This window comes from Moschus berezovskii, chromosome 3, assembly GCF_049115385.1.
Source record: "Moschus berezovskii isolate FMDL1 chromosome 3, NW_MosBer_1.0, whole genome shotgun sequence".
NCBI lineage: Eukaryota > Metazoa > Chordata > Mammalia > Artiodactyla > Moschidae > Moschus > Moschus berezovskii.
In genome coordinates this window covers 77,340,420-77,363,505 of record NC_142462.1, presented here as the reverse complement: position 1 = coordinate 77,363,505, position 23,086 = coordinate 77,340,420, and the positions used below count along the sequence as shown (strand labels likewise).

General features: G+C 42.7%; 1 protein-coding gene across 1 annotated transcript in view; it reads right to left on the bottom strand.

Moving 5' to 3' along the window:
- Positions 1–23,086, bottom strand: part of JAZF1 (JAZF zinc finger 1) — a 336,014-nt gene that overhangs the window by 43,305 nt on the left and 269,623 nt on the right. The window contains exon 3 of the mRNA XM_055420966.2: positions 2,140–2,336. Within this exon, the coding sequence (XP_055276941.1) occupies positions 2,140–2,336 (197 nt within the window). The remainder of the gene's footprint in view (positions 1–2,139; positions 2,337–23,086) is intronic.

The following is a 23,086-nucleotide window of genomic DNA, read 5'->3' as shown; positions in this document are numbered from 1 at the left end:
GGGGTTCTAAAACTCCCATTACTAATTGGGGTAGGCATAGTTATCTGGTACTGGCCATGAGTCAATCCATATTAAGTCAGGTATAAAACATACCCAGGTATAAAACTGTCCCCATAATTCACATGACATATGAATAAATATTCATAGAAATACTCAGAAAAGTGAATCGAAGAATCACACTACATTCTCATGGCATTCCTTAGATTTACCAGTAAATGTTAGTAGAAATCCTGGAAAGTAAATCTTCACAGAAAGAAATGTAAGAGAAACATGGTGGTCTATCTCAGGGAAGGGAAAAATGCCCACACAAATGAACCCAATTCATCCTGTATAGAATGACCCCCAATTCTATTCCTGAAACAGCTAGTTGAAAACTGGACCACAGGGATGAACATTTACTGAATGTTTAATGCAAGCATACGCTATCACATTTAACTTTCACACAAAACCCTAAATAATGGGTATTACCAGTGATCTGTAGGGGCAAAGTTCAGGGAGGAACTCTGACTGCCTCCCACACCTATCCTGTGTTCAAAATGCCCAATCCTGATGGAACACAGGGTACCCTCTCAACCATGGGCCTACGGAGATGCCCCTAGAAAAAGAGCTCCTATAATCAGAGTGATGAGTCTGAAAGTTTTCTAAATCCTCCTCTTGGAGAATAACAATGTATTATATTAAAGCCCTGTATTGAATAAACCAGTTTACCTTTGTCTAACCTATCACACTTTCCCAAACTTATTAGGGAACCCTTTTCCTCAACTTCCATTTTGTGAAAGTCATAATCTGAAGCACACTTTGAGAAACAGGACTGCCGCCACCTCCCTTGATGGGAGCTGGATAAAGAGAAATACATTAACTCTAAGAGAAAATAAACATTTTCATCCACCATTAAGGGGCAATACTACTGAGGGGGTGATGGCATGATTCTGAATGGCTTCTTTCTGCTCTTAGCATGAACCAGAATCTTTAATAACACCCTCAGAGCCCTGGGCCCTGCAGACCTCCTGGACCTCATCTAAAAAACACCTCACCACCACTTGGTTGACCTTCAGTAACCTGGGACTTGCCAGGTTCCCCTTCGTGGAGCCTTTGAAAAATGCTGTCCCCTTGCCTGGATGCTCTTTCTCTCCCTCTCGGGGAAGTCTTTCCTAATTCTGACAAACCTCTCTCCTATCACTGAGTTACAATGCTATAGTTATTGGTGTATTTCTTTGATGAATGCCTGTCTATACCCCTTCAGGAGTGAGGGGAAATATAATCTGTTCTCAGAAGGGAAAAAGAAGAGGAGGGACTTTTCCAGCCTCTTTCTACCATCTTCTATCACTGACTAGTGGACCTCTGACTTGGGAGAAGATTCTGTGCTGCTCAGCTCCAAGCCTGGGCACACGCTGGTCTGCTCCTACACAGGCAAGCTTAGGAGGAATGTTCAGGAATAAGGTCAACTCAGGGAAGACAACCTAAGAAGTCAGTCGTTACAGATCCTAGCTCTATTCTGCAGTTTAGCCTTACGCAGTAATAAAGTTGATTTTACTTTTTACCTCTGAGTCTTATTTTTCAAAACACTTCCATTTGGGAAGTGAAGACAAGAAAGAGTGTTCTTGCTGGCCCCCTAGAATGCCAACATCTTCCATTAGGCCTCACCTCAGCGCATCAGAACGAACATGACTGATCTCCTTTGGTTCACTACTGTAACTCAGGCCTGGCGCTAAGAGGGCCTCAAGTTTTAAAAATTGATCATTCTATCACAGAAAACCTTTTAAACAAGCAAAACTAGGGAGAATGGTATGATGATAACTCCCTATGTATACATCACCCAGCTTCAACAGTAATCAACACATGGCAATAATCAACACGATCTTTTTGATCTATTTCTAGACTTGACTGAAGCAAACCCAAGACACTGCATCACTTTGTCCGTAACAAATAGTAAAGGCTTGAAAACATGTCTATAAAGCCATTATCACATGCACACTATAAATGATAACTTACTAACTACATCTTCAATAATAAATAGAGGAATGAATCAACAAAGGGTCAAAGAAGAAGTGGATCTCAAGCGAGATCTGTGCCCGGCCCCAGTACAGCACGCATGCGTGCACGCGTGCGCACACACCCCCCAAGGGCCAACCCACTCACCAGTCGGGGTGCTGCTGCGGAATGAGGAGGAGGGGGTGATGGGCGGGGTCACTGGGGGAGTAAGGCTTCCGCTGCTGTGGCGAGGCGGCGTGGACACATTCCCTCGAGACACGGAGCTGGACAAGGTCAGCGAGAGCTTTGGCTGGATCTTCTTCTTCAGAGACTCCTGCTCTCGGCGGGCAGCATCCGTCATGAATCTGTAAGTGGAAGAGACCATTTGTGAATAACCCATCTACAGAGCAGGAGGAATTATGACTGCTACCCTGAGAGTGACAGATGCTCCACCCTGGGGTAGGGACTTGTTCACAGGTCAGTCCCAACTTCAAAAACTCAGAACAGCTGCCCTGTTCCTACATGATAGAATTATCTTCTAGCTCCTGAAAGTTCCCTGGGACAAGCCTCTGTCCTCGCTGCAGTGCCTTCAACTATAGGACTGCCTAGAAGGTCCTCTCAGTCCTCAGAAAGCACACCTGCTCTCAAAGTTCCCCAACCACTGTCAACTGGAGAGGACTTCCTTCATCTGCAGGTTGGTAGTATTTATTGTTTGTGCCACTGAACATACATGGCTTCATGAGGACTTTGATTCTTTTTTGTACGCTGGATTCTCAAACAGGTATCTGGCTTTTTAACATTTTCTCGGCTGCTTAAAGGTCTTGTCTCCCCAGCTACTAGCTGAAAAGAAAGGACCAAAGTCCCTATAATCATTACTAGCCTGCTGCCAAGCACATCTTAGCAAACATTTATCAAATGACTGAACAATTCTGCCCAAGAAGATTCAATAAGAGGGAACAAGCACAGTAAAAGGAAGAAGATCACTGAGAAAAATCTGTTTACGTCATGATTTTATTACTCATAAAAGGGAAAGGTGACTTTTTTCGACAGTTACACTTGGGAAACTTCAAAGTTATACTCTTTCAACACTTCTCTTAAGTTAGTAATATTCAAGCTTTGTTCTTTTCTCCCTGTTTAATCTAGCATTTTATGAATTCATATAATGAGATTCAAAAACACTTATGAAATGGTATTTCCTCCCTAAACAGCAAATGTTGACTACATTTTTTGAAAATTGGGATGGAAAGTCTAGTGAATAGAGTTTATGAAAATATTTAGATAAATACAGCGTACACTCATGCCTACCACCTATGCTAAAAACCACATCATAACCATACCTCTCAAGTCCCCTCTGTACCCCACCCTCCCATCAACTGTGTTTTGACTATTTTAATACCATTCATCATAAACTAATACCATTGTGCTTAGACATGGTATTTTACCCAATACATTCCACATTCTGCTTACAGAATTCCTTTATATTCATCTTCATTGCACTATGGCATTTTAGAAGTCAACAGATAGTTCTCATGCCTGGTTAAAAGTTTCCAGTTGCTCAAACACCCAATGAAACAGTATTACAATAGTGTTAGCGTCTTAAAATGTCTACTTTTACACTTGGAACATGGATGGCATATTTCTTGAAGGGCTTTTGCAATATAATCTATACGTATAAACTGGATTTTATATGTTAAACCAAACTGTAATAAAGCCATATGCTTTGTCTCAAGCGCTTATGTTTTTGTGTTACAAGATGGTGTTGACTGAAAAGGAGGGATGACAATGCAAAACAGAATCGTCTGCACTCGGTAGCCAGGCATTCATTTATTTCCAGATATAAAGTTGGTTCTACTGCTCTTAAAACTGCTTTTTCCTCTCCTCATAAACCTCTACACTTAAAATATGGACTGTAAAGTAAAGAACTAGTGCTTTCTTTTATTATTTTAAGTACAACTGCTAACTGCATAATGCTGAGCTTCTTCAGGTGGGCATGCAGTGTGCCGGGGAGTGGGCAAAATCACAGGCTAAACATGTTGCTTGTTCCAGGAAGGCCAAATGTTCTTAGTAGGTAATTCATGTTAGTTTTTAAATAGTAAAAAAAATATATATATATAGATATGCTATGGAGTGGAATGAAAAATAAACATCTTGCCTCTTAGTTAAGAGCACGGGACTTGGAGTCAGGCAAGCCAGTCTTTAAATCCTGGCTGTGCTACTTACAAATGTGACTGAAGGCAAGTCGATGATCCTCTCTAAACCTCAGCTTTATTCTCTGTAAAATGGGACAAGAAAATGTGTAACAGCTAAAGGGCTAACATACCCATTTTTCCTTTCCGCAAGAGGTTTTGATTAACTCTGGTAACCTGCCAAGATGGTAAATCAAATATGCTACTGGGGCAACACTGCTTGTAAGACTGACCCCCTGACTGGTAAGTGGCGTCTAACCTGGGACGAGCTAGAAACCATCTATCCATAGCTGATAGGAAGCAGGAGCTTTCGGCTTCCAGAGTATGGTGATCCTGCACCTCATCATGGCCCCTGCAGGGAATGGGGGACGTGCCCAGGGAGTGTTATAAAAGCTTTGATTCCAGGGCAGCTCCCACCTCTGCCCAAGGGGCACCTTCTATCTGCATTTGGACAGACTGCCATCATGTACCAGCAAGAACTTCACAGAAGGCGTGACACAGCCCTGATAGTGGGCAGGCTCTACCTTTTGTCTCTCTGAAAAGACCCAGAAACCATGACAGTCCCGGATCATCTTGAGAGTCTGTTTATGGTCAAGGAAGGTCACTTGATGGTGGACAGGCCAACAACAGTGCTGACTTCTGAGGCTGTTGTGAGGATTAAACAAGGCGCAGTGCCTGTCATGGAGGAAATGACTGTTTTTGTTATAGAATGCTTCATAAGTGAGGTTTTTCCTGTATATTCCGTCTACCTTACTTCAAGTTTCTTGAGGATGCGCTGCATGTTTATGGCTCTGAAAGCACCAGGTTCGTGCCTCATGCATAGCTGACTGGGAATCAGGTCAGAGAGGGTCAGAAAGACAGTCTTGCCAGAGAGAGAGACACGCAGAGAGACAGAGGCTTAGCAGTGTCTTCTCTTACTCTGGTTAAAAAGTATCAATAGCTCATGGTTTTTATTGTAAAATAAATACTCTCCTACAGCTCAGATATAAAAACAACTATAAACAACCACAACAACGTGCACACACATATCCCTTGCCTTCACCCCCTCATGGGTTTGGTCAGCTACGGACAGCCATTTATTTTTGGCTTGTATCTGCTAAGTGCTTTCTAGAAGCGAGAACGAGGCACCATGTTAAAAGCATTAAACATGAAACTAATAAAACACTTCTGCCAATCCTCTCTCCCTCCACCCTCCCTCCTTCTCCCTTGGATTGGTGGTTATGAACTTGCAGCTATACCCATAAATCAAGGCAACCTTGCTATACCAAGATACACAGCTGCAGAATTTATTCCCGGTGACAACATACACATGCAGGGGCATAAAAATGCCTGTGGAACACTGGATAAAATTCACCAGTTTCTCCCTAGTGGTTTTGCACTGTTCCTCTTTCACTTATCACCCATGACTTTACCTATTTTTTGAACACTTATTTAAACCCTGAACTTTTCAAGCAGTGTTCCATCAGTACAGCTGTTTGTCAAAAGATGGGTGAATTCCCAATGGCAAAAGCCACTTGGGGAGACAAGTTAATAAAGGACCTGATGAGGCAGAGTGAATAAAGGTTGTCTGTGACTGTGGCCTAGACTAGAATCAAGTAAGTTGGCTCCAAGCATTTTCCACCTTCAGGGGCAGCTACACTGTGACATCCTTGAAGGACCACAGCCCAGACTGTTCCATCATCAGGGTTTGACACGCTCCGCTGTATTCCTAGAGGAGACAGAGTTCAGGCTTGGGAAGTCACACCACCCTGCAGGCTGATGAGTTTTTCCCAGTGGATTCTGACATGATTGGTGATCTTTCCCCATGCCCTGAGTAAATGCAGCCAACATGGGGTTTAGAGCAGGAAGGAAGCTGGGTGAGACAGATCACCTTGTCTAGGCCCCTCATTTTTCCTAGTAACTAGGAAATGAGCTGAAGGGGCCTGTGCAAGGGTCACTTTGCAAGCTGATGGCAAAGCTGGTATCTGAGAAGTCAAGCCTTGGGACTGAATCAAAAGCTCCTGCTCTGCCAGGCTGCCTCCTGCACATCAAAGAACTCTGAGCTTTCTTGTTTTTGCTGCAGAGTCATGGTTTTCAAAGCTGAAAGGGGTTCAAGAGCTGAAGCTTAGGGCCTGGGAAAATGCACGGGTTTACTTGTTGGAAGTGGGGCAACCATTAGAGTGGGGGTCTTTATTCTCCCAGAATCCAAGTTCTGCTGTGTTGCGCCCCTAAGTTCTTGGGGTCTTGGATTTGTAGCCTCACTGGGCTGTGTATGGGGAAGGCTGGCTGTGCCCAACTCCCTGAATTCTTTCTGCTTTGCAATGGGAACTGTTCTGGTCTTGTAGCAGTAGTGTGCTAGTGTGGGCTCATGCTGGCTTGTGAGAGCTGATCATTAAATTTTTAGGGATTTAGGCCATGTCCGACTCCATGCGACCCCATAGACAGGCTCCCCCGTCCCTGGGATTATCCAGGCAAGAACACTGGAGTGGGTTGCCATTTCCTTCTCCAATGCATGAAAGTGAAAAGTGAAAATGAAGTCGCTCAGTCATATCCGACTCTTCGCGACCCCATGGACTGTAGCCCACCAGGCTCCTCCATCCATGGGATTTTCCAGGCAAGAGTACTGGAGTGGGGTGCCATTTCCTTCTCCATTGTTAAATATACCCATTATCAAAAATTAAATCATGTGTAGTTAAAATTAAAACAAGTATATTAAAAACAAAGATAATACTACTCAAGATTTATTAGTTCTTATTATTTTCTTCCATTTTACTATTATCTATGCTATTGAGGTTATTTACATTAATAAATTTGCATCTGTTTGGTAGAATTACTATATGATGCTATACAACATGTTACTTCCCTACTCGGTGCAGAGATGTCATGTTGGTAGCCTGAAATTGGCCATGATGGAGTATTTACACCATGGAAATTGGCAAATATTACAAATTTGGGTTTTCCCCCCTATCCCAAGAGTCAACTGTTAAACAGTTACCAATATACCTACAGTTATTATTATTATTTTAATGTGGGGGAAAGCATTTGAACCAGGCTCCTCGCCTACCTACTAAAGGAGCTAATCAGGGAAGTGGTAAAAGATGGATAAGGAAAGTTTCTTTTCCTTTTTAAAAGTATAAAAATAAGACCTCTCATTAAAGAACACTTACATAAGATTTTTCATGGATTTGTCACTTGTGCTTAAAAACATTAAAAAAATCTGGTAGTACACACACAAATTGACTGTACATATTTTTAAGCACAGTTTAAGGAAGAATAAAATGACAATCCATGTACTTACTGCTCAGCTTATGAAAAAAAATTTTATCAGAACACTGGAAATTGCAGATACAACTACAGTTGATTTTTCAGGGTATTTTCCTTCTGGTATTACTTTTCTGCACATAAAGAGAACTGGATATTTCTTAAAGGAAAAAAAAAGCCACTTGAGGGTTCATTCACTGTTGACTAACAGCCTGGAAATCTGTGGTCAGGCAAAGTCATGTTTTCATTTTGAAACTGAAACTGCCATAAGATTAATTTTAACTCTCCTACAAATCAGAAATGCCCAAGTTACTTTAATTTAATATGGTCATTTGTAGTAATATTTGTTATTGCTTGGGGAAGTACATATTCCTTAAGTAAATTTTCAAGACTCCATTATAAATCTTTTAAATCCTTAGACCACAATGTTCATTCAGTCTGACATGTTAAACGTGGAAACATGAATGTAACACCACAGGGGGAATATGTCAAATTGCTGGTCCACGGAGACCAGTTTCAACCACAAACTCAGGAAATTTACAGAGTTGGCTGGATCCTGGGCAGGTCCCCTGCTGCACCTCACTCTCGGGCCAAACACCTGAGCCAAGTGTCTTGCTGGTGCAAAACCACCCGGCTTCCACTGGCTCTGGAGAACCCGGTGATAGAAGTGACCACTTGAAACTCGAGTCTCTCTCAGAAGAACCTGAAAAGGACCCAAGGTCTGAGATGCATGGTGGGTTTCATAGTTATTATAAGACGTTGGAGAGGGCGTGTGGTCCAGACGCCTCAAGATGTGTGTCAGCAGGCTCGCTCTGGGGTGAAGAAGTGGGTGACCTTCGGAAGCCCCAGTGCTCTCCTTGTTCTGGCCCTGATTTTCTTCTTGTTAAAACTGAGGAGTTTCAGTTTTATGGGTAAAAGGAATATATCACCTCTAGGTTCCTTCCCGGCTCCAACAGTCCATGATTCCAGCAGCAGCATCAGGCCGTGTTTCCCAAACTTTTCTTTGGCCTCAATCTAAGAAAGCCTGTACACACATATGTATAATTAGGTCCACAATCTGTAACTTTGAATTCTCCAGAGCTCTGAAAGTTGGGAAATTTCTAATGTTCGACAGCAAAATTCACGAGGAAACCAACCGTGATAAGAACTACATAAAAGCTATTCATATGCTTTATTTATTGGATTTAGTGTGAATATTCATATACTTCACTGCTGCTGCTGCTGCTGCTAAGTCACTTCAGTCGTGTCTGACTCTGTGTGACCCCATAGACGGAAGCCCACTGGGCTCCCCCTTCCCTGGGATTCTCCGGCGAGAACACTGGAGTGGCTTGCCATTTCCTTCTCCACTGAGTAAACATAAATGTGTTTGATTACATGGAGCTGCCCTGGGCCCTGTAGGGAGTTACCTAATAGGCAGTATTTGCACCATACTGTCTTTCTGAAATTAGAACAATTTTAACTTGTGAAACATGTCTGGGTGAAAAGCTAAAGAAATTTTATGTAAGCATCTGAAACAAAAATTTCATGAAATAATCCTTATGATATGTGATACACTCTGATATTTTTCTATTCTATTTCATTTTAAACAAATATCCTGGTCACGACCTCCACATTAATTTCTTGACTAACAGGTGGTAACTTGTAGATTAACAGGTGATAGACTACAGTTTGAAAATATTCATGTAGCAGAAAATATTAGTAGCAGTGGGCTTTAAGGGAGACTGTTCAGATGCTAATTTCTCCTCTATGTTCTCCAGCTGTGTGACCTTGGGCATGTTACCTACTCTCTGTGTGCCTCAGTTTTCTTACCCATAAATGCTAAAAATAATAAGAACTGCGTTACAAAATGCAAAGATGAATTAATACATGTAAAGCACTTGGAACAGAGCCTGGTACTCGGTATATGACAAACATCATGTGAATGACTCTTGTTCAGGAAACCCTAACTCACAAATCTTTCATCTCTCAAAGTAACATCACTGATTTACTGACGTTTTAATAGTTACTTCTGAGCTAAACTACTGAGTATTGTAGGATACGTATTGCCATCATGAGTTCTGCTGATTCTGAAAGCAATGAACCACCTTCACTGATTCTGGATGCATTGATGAAATTACTGCTTCCATCATAGGTGAATTTGAAAAAGGTGGTAACAGTAATCAGAATACAAACAGAAAGCTCCTCTCCTTTAAGGACAACATGCGGGAAGTGGGGGCATCTATAAAGCCACACGCCTCCTCTTCTTTACTTCTCCCTTTTAATTTCTTGAGAAGAATCCATTGTAGAAGGCCTTTCTAGCAGGGCAGGCAACGGCAGACACTGCTACTTGATGCAAAGACTTCTTTCTATGCAATGAAAGGCTGCCCTTTACTTGGGAGATTCATACAGCTACACCAGGCTCAGATGTGGTTCACAACCAGACCTCTGTACAAAGCACAACATCCAACTACGTCACTTGAAGTTCAAAAGCTTTGTTCCACATTTTCAATGGCCCTTTGGGTATTAACATTTTTCAGTGAAAACAAATTTGTGAAACCAAGAAGGCCTCTGAGGAAAGCCACGAGGAGCTGGCAGACAGACCACGATTCTAAGTGCTCTCCACTCTGCTAACTCATTGCTCCAGACAATGGGATCTCTGACCTGACAGGGACAACAATCAATCTTTCCAGTGAAGAGAACTAAGGGATTTTCCTTTTCTCCAACAACTACGATGCAAAATTTAGGATAAGGATGGACAGAAGCCAAATTTGGAAGCAGAATGATCCATGCTTGTGCTTAGTCACTCAGTCATTTGTGAACCCATGGATTGATTTCTGCCAGGCTGCTCTGTCCATGGAATTCTCCAGGCAAGAATACTGGAGTGGGTTGCCATTGCCTTCTCAAGGGGATCATCCCAACCCAGGAATTGAACCCAGGTCTCCTGTATTGCAGGCAGATTCTTTACCATCTGAGCCACTAGGGAAGTCCTGAATGATCTGTAAGGCATTCAAATAGAGGCTATGGGAATGATTGGTACATTTCAGCATGTGATCATGTGTGATCCACATGTCAGAGGATCTGGTTGTTCTAGGTTTCAAAGTAATGATGGGTTTCCAAACACACAGATGCTAATAAATTCGTGGGGCGGCTCTCATTTTAGCAACTTCAAGCCTCAGTGAGGTTGAGGGTGTTTCGTTAGAACAGCTGGCAAGTGAAACATGACCTGCTGGCATCAAGTGGAGTGACTGCTTGTCTGTGACCCTTGATTAAGAAAAAGACTTTTACTGGCGATTGGGGGAAATTAATAAATGTTCTTTTCAAAGACAAAAAACAATGTGGACTCCCAAATAACACTAATTTCAGAGAGTCCCTAGTAATGTTTCAAACAATCGTATGTTTCATTTCTCATCTCAGAGCTATTTCTGTCTTCACAATCTGAGGCCTATGGGGTGGATTCCGAAGCTTCATAAAATTTTTTGCAGTGTCACCAAAACTCAGAGCCTCTTTTAATATGCTGCTGTTAAAAATTTAGTGCAAAATAATAAAACTAAAAGTAGCACCACAAAGGAGATCCAACCAGTCCATTCTAAAGGAGATCAATCCTGGGTGTTCATTGGAAGGACTGATGCTAAAGCTGAAACTCCAATACTTTGGCCACCTCATGCGACGAGTTGACTCACTGGAAAAGACTCTGATGCTGGGAGGGATTGGGGGCGGGAGGAGACGGGGACGACAGAGAATGAGATGGATGGATGGCATCACCAACTCGATGGACATGAGTTTGAGTGAATTCTGGGAGTTGGTGATGGACAGGGAGGCCTGGCGTGCTGTGATTCATGGGGTCGCAAAGAGTCGGACACGACTGAGCGACTGAACTGAACTTGCTAAAATTCAGTTTCAAGGAATGCTGACTAAAATGGAACTATTAATACTAAATTTAGAAGGAATCATTTGCAATATGCTGGCACACTGAAAGAAACCAAATACAAGAGCATACAAATCCAGGAGCTTCTCCCTTCCAAGAGCTGGGAGAAAGGATACACAGCGGGGCTGGATGCCCCTGCTCCAGGGCCCCATACACCCTAGGCAACTTGGAAACTGCAGACCAACAGAAATACCCTTATGAACAGCGTCATTCAGAGACTAGTAAGCTGTCTCTGAATACTACTTAGGAATTATTATTATTATTATTTTAAACCAATAGTCTCTTTCCTGGAATTTTAGCACTCAAATGAATTTCATGCACCAAGGCTGAATAACTGCAAAAACGAACAAAATCTCATCCCTGAATACTACTACTTTTTATATGTCCAATAAATACTGGGTATTTTCTCACAACTAAAGAATAATATAATCTATTATTCCTTAATGAAAGCTCTGGTTCAGGTTCCAGCAGTCATGACCTAAAGTCACAGGTCAGCATAAATTATCAGTGAAGCAATTAATTTTGATTTACTTTAGCCTGAATAGAGTAAACCATGGTCTCTTTCATCGGCGATGCCAAGAATAAAAACCACTTCTGAAAATGATGCCCACAAATCTTTGGTTCAATAGCCAACTGGAATATCCCTCTCTTGGCAACTCTCTACCATCCTTTCCATTCCTTTCCTCTCCCATCGAATTGGAAATGACTATGGCTATTTCTTACACATGGTTTTCATTGCTAATTTGACATCCGTATAAAAACCAATGAACACAAAACAAAGAAGTTGCATTTTATGAGGTTTTATGGTACAAAACTACAAATAGCGTTTGAGTTTCCTTGTTGTGCCTCCTCTGGAAGTAAATTAAATGAGTTATGGGAGGTTTCCATGTAAACTGCTAATGAGATGATGAATAACTCTCCTCCTAAACTGAGAGAGGTTTAAAAACTAAAGAAAAAAAAAATTGATTTAGGGTCTCTGGAGTATTACTTCCAGTATCATTAACAGCTGTAAACTCAGCCTGGTTGAAAGTCTGGCTTCTGGGGGCAAACTCTTAATCTGATTTAGGGATTCAAGGGCAAATTATTTACCCTTGCTTGTCTTGGGATCCTCATTTATAAAACAAAAGTAAGCCTAATGCCTGGTGTCTTCCCCGATCGTTCAGCAGGCAAAGAATCTGCATGCGACACAGCAAACAACGGGTTTGATCCTTGGGTTGGGAAGATTTTCTGAAGGAGAAAAAGGGCAACCCACCCCAGTATTCTTACCTGGAAAATTCTATGGATAGAGCAGCCTGGCGGGCTACAGTTCATAGGATTACTAAGAGCTGGGAATGACAAAGTGACTATGCACGCATGTAAACCCTAATGCCTCATGGGGTTTATTGTCAAGATCTTGTTGGATAAAAACATGAAAAGCACTTGGCTCAATATCTTGTTGCACATATGTCAGGAGGCTGCTCAGAGTCCTGGTATTTCCATGGGTGTTGGCCATATGCCCCTGACTCTTACCCAGGAATTATGTTAAAAATGTAACAACCACCTAATTGGATAATTCCTTGGTAAGAAGTCATTTGTAGGGGGAATCTATGCAGTCCAGTCTATCTAAGATGGACTCAGGCAGATATCTAAGTCTGGGGTGAAAAGTCTGTCTCTGAAGAAAAGCAGTTCTCTGACCATCCACTTAGGTCACCTCTTCTGACAGCTGGGCTGGGTGACAGTCAGCATTTGGTTAAGACAAATGACTTGGAATGAATCTAGCTCCAGGGGATGGGTAAACTGGAGAGCTCTGGTTATGGAAACTTTGGGTTGAGAAAGAGGAGCATCTGAGATGAAGTGGACTCAAGGTCAGAGGAAATCTCACACAGTGAGGGTTTGTTTATGTCGAAGACGGCTCATACTGTGTCTCTGCTGCCATTTACAAGCCACTCAGGCCCTAAAAACCATTGCAACTCCATCTCAGTGCTTTTCCCTCTGCTGCTTATGGATTCAGCCTCACACTCTTTTCATCAGGTCCTAGGTTGCCACTCTGCCCTGATTATGGTGATATGTAAGCTGAAAGTCTGTGCCATCTCTGACTGACCTACTCCCCCCAATATCCACTGGTATTTCCACTAAGATCCTAGCCGAGGCATATCCAAACTCATTTGGTACATATATTATCCATCCTCAGAGAATCAGGAAGCAATGATGGCAGACAATAAACATAATAGCTGAGACAGAAAGCTGACTCTATCCAAGACAAAAGATGTCCCTAAGTGAGGAAAGGATATTAACCACACATTCAGATAACTGCATGCATTCATGAATACAATTACAGGGCCAACAGCTCACTCAAATTTATTTTCGTGTATATGTGACTCACTCAGAGTGTCAGATCAACACTGTTCAGGAACAGGGTGGAGTCATCAGCGTTTTCTTTAATGGATTAATTCACTTAGGCAATGAAACTATTTTGGAGGCAAATTCAGCTCTATACACGTGTTGTGCCTTTACAAGTATATGCCTGAGGACATCACACGCTTACAAGACTTCAAGTTTCATGGGCTGTGGAAGGTGATTTTTTTTCCAAGTGATTTTTCTTTCCTTTTGCTCCAAGAGTTGAGTTAAGCTGCTTCTGGACTAAAGGGTTTGGTGTTCCCTGTTTTCTAGGAGATTTGTACCCGACAGATGCATTTAGGTATTTGGTTCTTAGGTACACACACATTTGAGGACTGAATAATCATTTTAAAAACATCACAGGGATACGAACGTCTGTGTCTTTTCTTCCTGCTTGACTTAACCCAAGGAGTTTGTGAATGCTAAATATACTTGGTAAACTGTAAACTGTGAGTAAATGCTGGGGATGAAGAGGATGAAGATGACAGTTAAAATTTTTTTCATTAGAGATCATTTAAAAACACAAGAGTAGAGAGATTGGTATGACAAACTCCCATGTTACAACATTTTGCCATCTTGTTAAACTTTCTCCCTTCCCTCCCTTTTTAGGCCACGATTATAATCTTTCACGTATTTCTTATCCATGTTCATGTGATCACTTGAAAAATACATACAGATAAAATAACTGGAAGAAGAATAAAGCAGAAGGGAAGAGAAAGAAAAAAAAATTTCAACATGGTCCCTGGGCAATATCTAATGAAGATTCAAAATGAGTAAGATGGTTGGTGACATTAACTGCCATCTCTCTCTGACACAGACACAGCTAAACTAAAATGCTTGCAAAGTTTGAGCACTATTATACACAATATATATAATACACACTATTATACACACATATATACATATATATATATATGTTGAATGAAACACCAAAGCTTTATTAATATGCAAGGTCTGAGCCAATGGCTCCCAACTCTCGGCTACAGGGGACCTGTTTAGTGCTGAAAGGCGCGGTGCTTTGAATATCATAATAATACTTCTGGTGTCCTTTAAATTTGGGAGGGAGGAAAGAGAATAATGCAAAATTACTAGTCATCATTGTTTCAAAATTAATTTGTATTTTACAGGATCACCTAATCACTTTTCTCTCACATGATCCATCCCAAACACAGATTATTTGGGGGAAAAAATACAGGGTGTGTGTGTGGGGGGGTGTGTGTTTAAAATTTTCAAGAATGTCACTGTATTTAACTGCTAATGAAGTGTTTCTTGGAGGGGATTCCAGACCTTCTGTGGATTTACAATAAGCAGTCTTTATTTGCATGCCAAAAGCATGCACTAATCCATAGCATCAGCTGGTTCCCAGAAATACATGTGCCCCCACAATCCTGTTTATCCTGCTGGTTTATTTAGCAAAGCTTTTCTTCACAGAGAGCACAGGTCCTCATTTCAGGCTGGCCAACCTGATTATTCCAAATCCCTAATTAGTGTAATTAAAGCTTTAATGGATTGCAGCCAGGATATAAACCATGCAGCCCCCCTTTTAAACTCCTTGCTTGATGAGTGTGCAGGACTGCTCCATGGCAGAGGGCTTCCTGTGGAGGCACTGAGGCCTTGCTCTCGAGGAGGCCCTGGACACCTCTGCTTCCAACGCCCCGGCGATTTCTGATGCCCAGGGAGTCTCTTCGTCAGGTTCATACTCACAAACCGAACTTCTCCCCACTGCACCCCTCCAGGATTTACAAAAGTGAACCAGCATCTCTCTCAACGTTTCTACAGATGCTAGCCACTAACACAGGAGAACAAGTCTAACATTTTAACTAAAATACTTCCTGGCAACCTAGAAGAATCTTGTTACTAGTAGATCCTGCAGAGCACTCCTGTATTAAGCTGCTTTCAGGGTATTGCCCAGAACTTTTCCAATAACTGAACCCCAAAGGTCCACATCTTAAACCCACAGCACTTTTAGGTGTTTCCTACAGCGTGTAAACTGAACCATAATGGCTCTGGTGAGTTCACATCATCTCAGCTTCAGATGGATATTTGGACATTGATACTGGAGAAAAGAAAAGGATTTACAATAGAAAAAAAAAAAAGCCTTTTTCAGTATAAACTATGGTAGGTGCCTTGTAATTATTGGGTTGGCCAAAAAATTCGTTCCAGTTTTTCCATACGATGTGATGGAAACCCGAATGAACATTTTGTTCAACCCAACGATACTACTTACTGAATCCTCACAACCACCTTTTCAGGGATTATTAGTAGTCCCATTTTAAGATGACAAAATTGAGCTTCAGAGACCACAGAGCCAAATCATTGGAAAAGATGCTGATGTTGGGAAAAACTGAAGGCAGGAAGAGAAAGGGCTGACAGAGGATGAGACGGTTGGATGGCATCACTGACTCAATGGACATGAGTTTGAGCAAGCTCCAGGAGATGGTAAAGGACAGGAAGTCTGAAGGACAGGGCTGCATGAAGTCCACGCAGTCACAAAGAGTCAGACACAACTTAGCGACTGGACAACAACATCAGGTAGTTTTCCCAAGAACCCACAGCTAATAAAATGCTTAAGGGAAAATATAAATAAAAATGCTCAAGATCTGTGATGCCCAACCCAACAGCCATTAACCCTATGAGGCTACTGCTCACTTTAAATCTGGCTTGTGTGACTCAGAAGCTGAATTCCTGATTTGATTTTAGTTAACTTCAATGTAAACAGCCACAGGTGGCTAGTGGCAACCATATTGAATAGCATGGAAATAGAACGTTTCCATCATCACAGAAACTTCTGTAGGACAGTGCTGAAATAGCTGATAGAAGTTCAGTTCTACATATGCTGGGTTTGAAATGGTGGTGGAACATCCAAGGGGATAAACAAACAGGTAAGCAACCTAGACTTAGGAGCCATTCACCCAGGAAAGCAGGAGAGCTTGCAGGGATGCAGAGAAGGCACAAGGGTTGAGAAGAAAAACTGGCGGTAGGGGATGCCTACCATTTAAATGGCAGGAGGAAGAGGAATCTCCAAAGTCACTGAGGAATGGAGTTCTTATACCCTTTTCAGGTTTAATAATTTATTTCTCCTCTTACACTTTTAGATAAGCATTTGGACAACAAATATTTCTCTTAAGAATGAAGATCTGCCTTTTGTAATAGAAAAGTACATTTCTTTATTCACATGATGGTTTGATGCAAAGACGTCAGCCCTTTGAAAGATGCCCTCCAGCTCAGAGCCAGGTACACTATGTGCAGAAAAATGTAAGCCCAAGACACAGCACTCCATGGCTTTGATGCGACGGAGGAAGTGGCTCAAATTCAATTCCGAACTATACACAAACTTCTTGAATAATAAGATCCCAACAATTTGTTGAAATAAAAGCTCTGAAATTCCTTGCTGTGAAGGGACCTTCACCATGATTTTTACTTAAACCTCCCTTTCAGTTGCCTGGGGAAGTCTTCATGAAGTTATCTGATCCAGTACCTTTTATTACTGTGTAAGTCCCTTGTACTGCAAGGAGATCCAACCAGTCTATTCTAAAGGAGATCAATCCTGGGTGTTCATTGGAAGGACTGATGCTAAAGCTGAAACTACAATACTTTGGCCACCTCATGCAACGAGTTGACTCACTGGAAAAGACTCTGATGCTGGGAAAGGTTGGGGGCGGGAGGAGACGGGGACGACAGAGAATGAGATGGCTGGATGGCATCACCGACTCTGTGGACATAAGTTTGGGTGAACTCCGGGAGTTGGTGATGAAGAGGGAGGCCTGGCATGCTGTGATTCATGGGGTCGCGGAGAGTCGGACACGACTGAGCGACTGAACTGAATCAAATTTATCCACAGAATAAGTCTAATTTTTTTCCTTGTTGGGAATAAAAAGTCCATTCACAATGCCTTTCATAAGGAGTTTTACTTCAGTAAGATCTGAGACCAAACTTTCTTTTCCCTTGGAGAGAGGGTGAGACACACCTTGGGCCAGAATATCCCATATTTTTCATCCTATGAAATGATACCATTTGGAACCCCCACTTACTTCAAGACGGAATTTCTCACCCACCCCTGTAGTTGTGTGGCTTTCCTGGTAGCTCAGCTGGTAAAGAATCCGTCTGCAATGCAGGAGACCCCGGGTTGATTCCTGAGTCGGGAAGATCCGCTGGAGAAGGGATAGACTACCCACTGCAGTATTCCTGGGCTTCCCTTGTGGCTCAACACATAAAGAATCCGCCTGCAATGCAGGAGACCTGGCTTTGATCCCTGGGTTGGGAAGATCCCCTGGAGAAGGGAAAGGCTACCCACTCCAGTATTCTGGCCTGGAGAATTCCATGGCCTGTATAGTCCATGGGGTCGCAAAGAGTTGGACACGACTCAGCGACTTTCACTTTCATGTAGTTGGAGGTGGGTGATGCACAGCGGGTGGAAGGAGAGGAGGCAGTGAGAAAGGTACGAGCAAGGTCATAAAGGTGCCTGCTACCATTAAAGTTAAAATTAAAACAAACCCCCTGAAATTTAGAGTTCTGAAAAGCCCACTAAAACATTTCAAACTTTTCCCCCTGAATAATTTACAATGAGGCTTTGGTGACTCTTCACAGCGCCAAGTGACCCTAAAACACACAACACAGAATTGGAGAGAGAGGAGTTCTGGGGATTGAAACACAGGAAGCATACAAACAGAACGGCAGCGTGGCCTACTAAACGGGGGGAAAAAAACTGGAGGATGCCGAAAGGAAGCTCCCATCCTCCCCACCCTCACTCCTGATTGCTGTAGGTAGTGTTTGCAGTCACAGTGCTGAATTTACATACAGCTGGCTTCTGCCTTGTATATGCAATTAACCACGCTTTCTCTGTGTCTGCATCACTCCCTGGGAGAACATGAGGAGTTTGAGAGGAGATGGCCTCTCTTCCAGGATACCTGGGAGCCATTAAGTGGGAAATTCACCTAATGGAACCCAGTTTTACTTTGAAAGAGTTGATCCATTTTTTGAGGTTCCCCGAGAATGTGTTTTAGCAAGCCTAATGGGAGGTCATTACAGAGGGACGTATATGATTTTTTTTTTTTGTAACCAAATTGATTTTTCTGATTATTTTTAATTTTAAAATTTCCACCACCACAATGCTGCATTATTAAGAAACAAAAATTAGGATAAGGTCATGCCTTTTGGGCAAGAAGGACAGGTGAGGAGAGAGTGGTCATTTCTAAGGTCTGGCTTCTCTCGCTCTCTGCCTGTAGGCGGACAAGGGGCGTGAACAGGGAGACCCCCTCATGAACAGTGGGTGCGACCTGGGAGGCCTCCGAGGGGCACTGAGGGTGCTGGATGGTGGGTGCGCTTCCTGCACTAAAGATGGAAACCACTTGTTGTCCTCTTCAGACTGCATCAGGGTTCAGCTCAAACCCTTCCTTCCCCTCCATCTCCTGCCTGACTGAAAATTCCAGGTGCCCCATTCCTCTTATGAGTGAGCCAAGAGGTACTTCAGCCATTTTAATTCTGCCCTGCTCTCCTTTTTTGAAGCCTGATTTCTCTCATTCGTTCTTGGTGAGGTTCTGACTTGGCAGGAGCTGTGGTGCAGAAAGACCAAAGAGGGAACTGCAGACAAGATCTGCATCCAGCTCTGCCGCCTGCTAATCACATGCCTGTGATCAAATTCTTAATTTCTTTGGGTTCCAGTTCTCTTATCTGTGAACTGGAGGTATTACTCATTTATTCATCCCCTCCAGCTTTGGAAGAACAGAAGGTGGTTTCCTGGGATCCATAAAGAACAGCATAACATAATGATGGATACGAAGGGCAGCAGAGGTAGGGCAAGCACGCGGGCCGTGGCACAGGGTCAGGGATGCAGCTGAAAGAAACGGGGCTGAGGACACCCTCCGACATAGCCGCCAAGTGGGTTGACTGTTCCTGAAAATCTCTGCAAGTTGGAAAATTGTGAACAAATGTAGGAATTGCTCCCAACATTTTCAGCAGCTACTAAGCTCAGGACTACGTGCTGTGATTCTATTTAATAAGTGTCTATGGAGGTACACGGAGAAAGCAATGGCAAGCCACTCCAGTACTCTTGCCTAGAAAATCCCATGGATGGAGGAGCCTGGTGGGCTGCAGTCCGTGGGGTCGCTGGGGGTCGGATGCGACTGAGCGACTTCACTTTCACTTTCACACATTGGAGAAGGAAATGGCAACCCACTCCAGTGTTCTTGCCTGGAGAATCCCAGGGATGGGGGAGCCTGGTGGGCTTCCGTCTATGGGGTTGCACAGAGTCGGACACGACTGAAGTGACTCAGCAGCAGCAGCATGGAGGTACAAGTGCTGAGGGATACGTGGAGAGCAGGAAGCTGGATCCTGGCTCTCCAAGTCCCGCCAGCAGCCTGGTGGGGAGCGTCAAGGGGACAGCACAAGTGATGTCAGAGCTGAACGTGGGCAGCATGTCAGAGCAGGACGAGGCTTCAGGCAGAGGCCGTGGAAGGTGGGGTCAGGGTCTGGGGTACTGAGACGTGTGTGCAGGCCCCCTCAGTGTCTGCTTTTCAGATCTGTACAAATTCTGTGTATGTTCTGTTTTCAGTCTGAATCTCTGACTCTCAGGTGTTAATAAGTATGACTGCCAGGAAAGCAGACCTTCACATCTCTTACCAAAATGTAAAATCCTGCTCAAAAGCCAAGGATAAGAGCGGCATGGGGTCAACACTGACCTCGCCATTCTTACTCCATCTCCCATATAGATGTACCACTTCTCAAAAACAATCAGATGACCCTTTCCTTTTCACACAGGGTTCTCTGAGCATCTTTAATATACCTGTTCAACCCTGACTCTATCTCATGCTCAAGAGCCTCACAAAAAGCCTCTGCACTTTCTAAGACATGCACAGTGCTTGTCTTACTTTTAGAATCCCTCCTGCCCCCTAGGTGTTTTTTTTTTTTAAAATGAACCTATTTTATTTGGGGCAGTAACAAGAGTGCCGTTTACTTTAAGAATTTTAGCTGGTGAAGAAATGAGCCCTAGATCTTAAAAAGAAAGGATTAGACTAGCCTCAGTAACCAAGCAACCAATAAGATGGGCCACCACCAGTCATTTTACTTACAAACTGCTGTTAAGAGTTTACTATCAGGATGATCCCTTCAAGCAGGCCCTATTAAAAAAAAAAATCACCATCTGCTCGATTCCCTTTTTTATTAAACCGGTCATTAATTACTGGTCTAACAACTAATTTCGTCTGGGTTTTATTGAGTAATTACAAAATAAACAGGAGAGGGTATCAAGCTTCCTGCATTGCTGAGGGCAGGTATTCTTCAGAATGCTATGTTTCAAAGGGGGGCTGTAATAAACCAGCAAATTCCATTTAATATGTTAATTATAATTCTCAAAATTCATCCTTCCTGTGGTTAACGAGTGCCTTCTTTCAGCTTAGCTCAGCCTGACTTCAGCTTGGGTCATTAAATAGCAAACTAGTTTTCGCGCACTGGTAACAATAGATCTTTCATGGGTTATTGACTAATTAATTGAGGTGCATAATACAACTTTTTAAAAATTTCATATTTCAGGTATCATGTAACAATACTCTATTATTGTAGAGAAATTTAAAATGGTATGAATTTTAAGGTTTTGATTAGATCAGGTTTATGATCCTGGATAAGGTAAAGTGCAAAGTTTTACCAATGTTTTTCGACTAAAACATTTAGGTTAAAACATTTGCAACAAGTCATTAATTTAATAACGTGTTCATCCAAAACAAATCATAACTCATTTATTTTTACTGCAAAAGTAATTGAGTAATGAATAATGAAAATCACCCCACTGAAAAGGGCAGTAAATATGTTGACTTTATTATTAATACTCAATTTTGGTTAATAAGGCAGCTATTAAATTTGAAACATGATGGACTTGATTTATTGACTTATTCAAGATAATAGTGAAATACTATCTAGTAAATACCAAGGTTCTTGCCAGAGAAGATCTGATTGTGAAGCAAATGAATTCAACTGAAATTTCAGCTCCTTTTAAAAACTGTGCTGTGCTTAGTTGCTCAGTCATGTCTGACTCTTTGCAACCCCATGGACTGTTGCCCCTCACACTCCTCTGTCCACGGGGATTCTCCAGGCAAGAATACTAGAGTGGGTTGCCACGCCCTCCTCCAGAGGATCTTCCCAACCCAGGTCTCCTGCATTGCAGGCAGATTCTTTACCATCTGAGCCACCAGAGAAACCCTTTTGAAAACTATTCGATCTCAAACCTCTTATCCCTGTATCTCACATGTTCCTTCAGTTCAGTTCAGTCATTCAGTCGTGTCCGACTCTTTGCGACCCCATGAACCACAGCACGCCAGGCCTCCTTGTCCATCACCAACTCCCAGAGTTCACTCAAACTCATCTCTGTTGAGTCGGTGATGCCATCCAGCCATCTCATTCTCTGTCGTTCCCTTCTCCTCCTGCCCCCAATCCCTCCCAGCATCAGACTCTTTTCCAGTGAGTCAACTCTTCACATGAGGTGGTCAAAATATTGGAGTTTCAGCTTTAGCATCAGTCCTTCCAATGAACACCCAGGACTGATCTCCTTTAGAATGGACTGGTTGGATATCCTTGCAGTCCAACATGTTCCTTAAGAGTTTAAATTGTGTATGTACATACACACACGTGTACAGGTATGAGCAAGGTGGGGAGGGGTCCTAAGACAGCTTTCCAAATCACTCAGCAGCCCGCTGAACTGGAATTCTCTGCTGAACCAATATAGGTTAGGTCACTCTTAGACTTGACCCAAAAGGAGTTCATAATAAACTGCAATGAAGATATTCAGTCAGTTCAGTTGCTCAGTTGTGACCGACTCTTTCCGACCCCATGAATCACAGCACACCAGGCCTCCCGGTCCATCACCAATTCCCGGAGTTCACTCAAACTCATGTCCATCGAGTCGGTGATGCCATCCTGCCATCTCATTCTCTGTCTTCCCTTTCTCCTCCTACCCCCAATCCTTCCCAGCATCAGCGTCTTTTCCAGTGAGTCAACTCGTCGCATGAGGTGGCCAAAGTATTGGAGTTTCAGCTTCAGCATCAGTCATTCCAATGAACACCCAGAATTGATCTCCTTTAGAATGGACTGGCTGGATCTCCTTGCAGTCCAAGGGACTCCCAAGAGTCTTCTCCAGCACCACAGTTCAAAAGCATCAATTCTTCGGTGATCAGCTTTCTTCACAGTCCAACTCTCACATCCATACATGACTACTGGAAAAACCATAGCCTTGACTAGACGGACCTTTGTTGGCAAAGTAATCTCTCTGCTTTTTAATATACTATCTAGGTTGGTTATTACTTTCCTTCCAAGGAGTAAGCGTCTTTTAATTTCATGGCTGCAATCAGCATCCGCAGTGATTTTGGAGACCAAAAAAATAAAGTCTGACACTGTTTCCACTGTTTTTCCATCTATTTCCCAT